Genomic DNA, 4,006 nt, shown 5'->3' with positions numbered 1-4,006 from the left:
ATATAAGACAGTAGAAGACAGTGCCACTATCTGTACTAAAAAGTATGGCTTTCTTAGCTTATCGTGTCAACTTGATACAACCACAAATGTCATTTACCTGCAAATAGGGTACCACAGTAATTTGTTTTTAAAAAAACCCCACAAAATCAAAACTTCTTGTCTTTAAAGCAAGCTCCCAAGTATCCACTTTTGGCACTAAGATTTCCCATGTAAAAATAACATGGTGGTTTTGGTTTCTAACTTACTTCTATTTACAATTATAACCTTAAAGAATAGGACCTGGAGACTACTCTTAGGTGGAACAAAGGACAGGTGAAGACCCCTTTAATTTTGGCTCAGGCAGATAAATCTGAGTCCAGAACATCCCAGAGCTGGACAGATCATAGGTCAAACCTCCACCATCCAATTGCTCTCCCATACCAGTCAGACTGACATAAAATTTGAAGGTACTCTTCTAAAGAGAAAAATTAAGATCATGTCCCTGGCCCACCCTTTAGAAAAAAATACTTTATTTCATCAGGCTGATCAAAGCCCAGTTTCCAGTATGGTAATGGGGAAAAGCAAATACAGACATGCACCAAGAAAAAAAAACACAACCTCCCAAACAGTAACAAACCCTACAAAGGATGTGGGTGACATCCGCTTACTTTTTCTTGTCCTTGTCTTTCTTGGTTTGTTGAGAACCTGCCTGCTGAGCCTGTGACTGTAATAGCTGAGCTGCTGCCTTCTTCTTTTGAAAGTTGTTCAGCTCTTCCTCAAGTTCCTTCTTTTTGTCTTCCACTTTTTTCTTCTCTTCTTGGTGAGTCCTCTTTAGATGGTCAAACTTTTCATGAAGCTGCCAGGACAGAGACAATGAGAATTGGACAGGAAGAGAAGAATGTTTCACCCCAGTTACTGGTAATGATGCCTGAAGCAGTTCCACTGCCACTGAGGCCTCCCTGCATTAGTAACAAGCCACTGGACTGTCCCAAGCAAACCTGACTTCGTGAGAAAAGCCTTGCAGTTAACACACACTTGCACACATGGATGGCAGGCACTGCAGCTGCTGCAGGAAAATGACAGATCAGGAGTAGGGAGGTGACATCCCATCCCTCATATCTAGCAGAGGCTCTCATGCTCAAGCAAAGCAAGAAAACGTGGCTGTTCAGGGTCTTCTTTGGGACTCTTTACCTCTTTACAAGTACACGCTCCTCCATGAGGCCCAAAAACCAGCTCCCTCCACTAGCAGGACATCTACGTTTTCTCTGTCCCTATGCTGACCTACATACACTGAGCAAGCCATGGTAGGGCAGCTCTCAAAGAACTTTGTCACATCCCTCAACCACGCTTAGTGGGACTTACACCCAGTGAGAAGTCCTTTTCTACTTACTGGAAGTCTCCAGAAAGGTGTGACCACTAAAGGACAGAATGGGCTATACCACAGCTAAAGATCCACTGCAAATCAGCATCACTCTGAGAAGCAAACGTGTTCTCTCCTTTGGGTGGGACTGAAGAGACGAGGGAGCAGAGAGGACTCCCACATTTCTGTGGGGCATAAAGCTGCTGCCACTGTCACTCTGCAGCACCTCCCACTCACCCCATGGTATGCATCCTCCTCCAGCTACCCAAACCCAGGGAATCTCCTGCTCCATTTTACAGGCACAGAAAAGCAGCAGAGGACTTGTGTGATGGGGTCACACCACCAGTCCATGGCAGGACTGGGAATAGAGTTCACATCTGCTTCTTAAGACTGTTTATGCACACCAAGCACCATAGCAGGCTTCATGCTGGAATCTGGATGCTCACTTTCTCAGGGCTCTCTTGGGAAAGCCCCAGCCTAAACCTTCACACACAGCCCCCCAAATTATAACATACTCACATCTTTCTCTGCTTCCTTCAACTCTGCTTCCTTCTCCTTCACTCGCATGACAAACATCTGCCTCATTTCATCTTCCTTCTTCTGGAGTTCACCCAGGAATTCGTTCCTCTTTGCTTCATAAGTCTCTTGGAGACTATTAAAAACACAGGAAAAACAAATAGTCAGAGCTGTGTTTCAAGCAGAGTCAGGAGTTTCCAGCCTTTTGTGATCTTACCTCATTGCCTTGTCACAGAGCATCATTAGAGGTCCCTGACTACAAAAGAGGCACGATCACCTCCACCAAAACCAGTCCTAGCTTGCTAGGTGGCAGCAGTGGGAGACAAATTGGCAAGGAAAAAACAAGCACACTGTCCAGGATGCTGCATATCACTTAGCAGGGAGGATGACTATCATTAAAAATAGACAGACACTACATAAGCAGTCCCCGGTGCTCCCATGGCCTGTGATCTGTTTGAGCCACACCTTCTTACTTCTCCCACTGTTTGTCCCTAATCTTGTCATTTGAAGTGCAAGATGTGTGGAACAGACACACGCATATGAGAATGTGAAATCTGGCTTTATATAGTTCATTAAACATGACACTGACATACAGCAAAACTCATGTTCACTACTCATTGCTAATGGATTCAGATCAGGGGCTTTATTTAGATCAAGCCATGTTGGGAGACCTCTTTCTCCTTTAGCTGTCAAGGATGGAGAAAAATCAAGCCTTTGTGAACGAGTGGCAGCATTCCTCCTCCAAATAATCATGTTACTCGATTCCTTCATTCCCTTATTCCCCCTCTACTTCTTGGCATTCCTTTCTTTCCTTAGCAAAAATCTGGGACACAAAATGTTGTCCACACACCTCTGAGATTTTCAGAGCCTCTCAGGAACTTTGGACACAACATTCCTCTTCATTTTATTCCTTAAATGGATTTGGCTATTTCCTCCATAATGATAGTGTGGGAATGATAACTATTTCCCCCAAGACGCTTTTTTGAAAATGCATTTTTTAAATGAAAACCCCACTGATATCACACAGATACATTGCATTTCTGCACCTAAGGAACACCTTAATCAAACTTGACAGATGAAACTCTTTTAACACTACTAATTGATGGGCACTTCAGTTAGAACAGGGTAAGATGGATCTCTGGATTCTTAACTAAATCAAGAACCCCAACATTCATGGCAGACAGAGACCAGGATACTTGAATCCAAAGATCCCTAAAATTCAGTCTCGGATTTAATCCTGTGACTGTGGACACTGAGACTTAAATTCATAAACCCTTCTGAAAGGTCTGGCTCGAGCCCAGTAAAACCCTGAGGGCAGATTAACGTTGACTGCTCAGTGAGCAGAAACTGAATCTGCAATTAGTTGATATACTACACTAGGGAGGAGCAGAGCCTTTCGGAACGAAAGGGAAAACTGCACACACTGCTCATCGTATCCTGTACTGCACACAATTTCTTGCACAGCTCATTTCCAAAACCACAGTGCCAGCTGATGGGCAAGCAGGAGAAGGCTGGCAGGAATGAGGGTGGCAGGGTCTTGCTGTTAAATTTTCCCAGGTTCAATGCTAAACCCAGCTTAAAGCTTCAAAACTCAGCTCTAACCTAAAAGCCAGCAAGCTTAATTCTCTACTGAAGCGACTCTGACTTCCAGATGAGCAAAGTTCTCAGAGAAACTGGCCTGGCAGCTCCAAGCTGCATCTGATAAAACCACTTAGAGCCCTAAGGAATAACAGTCCAAAGCGACTAGGATCCCTGCAGCTTTTCCCAAAGATGACCAGGGAATTTGGTTTTTAACTACACAAACACAAGAACCTAGATTACAAGAGTAACTTGATTCCCCAACACACACCCACACACTGGATGATGCCCTCACAAATAACATTCTTTACAAAAAGAAAAAGTGTTTTGAGAAAATTAACCAGGGCAGCAGAGAAACCAGCCCACACAGACGACCCCTTCCAGAGAGCAGATGTCTACGGGGCCCTGGTGCTCCCTCCTCAACTCCTGCAGCTTGCACAAGCGTTGAGGTCCTGCCAGCAATGCCGCCCTTCCTTTTTCACACCTCACACAAGCATCTAGACCGCACCAGTGGTTTTCTGGGGCCTTCTGCCCTGCTCACCCCAAGATTCACAAAAGGCTCCCAGCTCCTGG

At 44.8% G+C, this 4,006-nt stretch overlaps 1 protein-coding gene across 1 annotated transcript in view; it reads right to left on the bottom strand.

The window, feature by feature from the left end:
• Positions 1-551: 551 nt before the first annotated feature.
• Positions 552-4,006, bottom strand: part of SEPT11 (septin 11) — a 19,300-nt gene continuing 15,845 nt past the window's right edge. The window contains exons 7-8 of the mRNA XM_010022760.1: positions 1,859-1,991; positions 552-835 (exon numbers count right to left, since the gene is read on the bottom strand). Of these exons, the coding sequence (XP_010021062.1) occupies positions 644-835; positions 1,859-1,991 (325 nt within the window). The 3' untranslated portion in view covers positions 552-643. The remainder of the gene's footprint in view (positions 836-1,858; positions 1,992-4,006) is intronic.

Source organism: Nestor notabilis, unplaced genomic scaffold (assembly GCF_000696875.1).
Source record: "Nestor notabilis isolate BGI_N333 unplaced genomic scaffold, ASM69687v1 scaffold14259, whole genome shotgun sequence".
Classification (NCBI taxonomy): Eukaryota; Metazoa; Chordata; class Aves; order Psittaciformes; family Psittacidae; genus Nestor; species Nestor notabilis.
The sequence above is the reverse complement of the archived record's forward strand: the minus strand, read 5'-3'. Positions and strand labels throughout refer to the sequence as shown.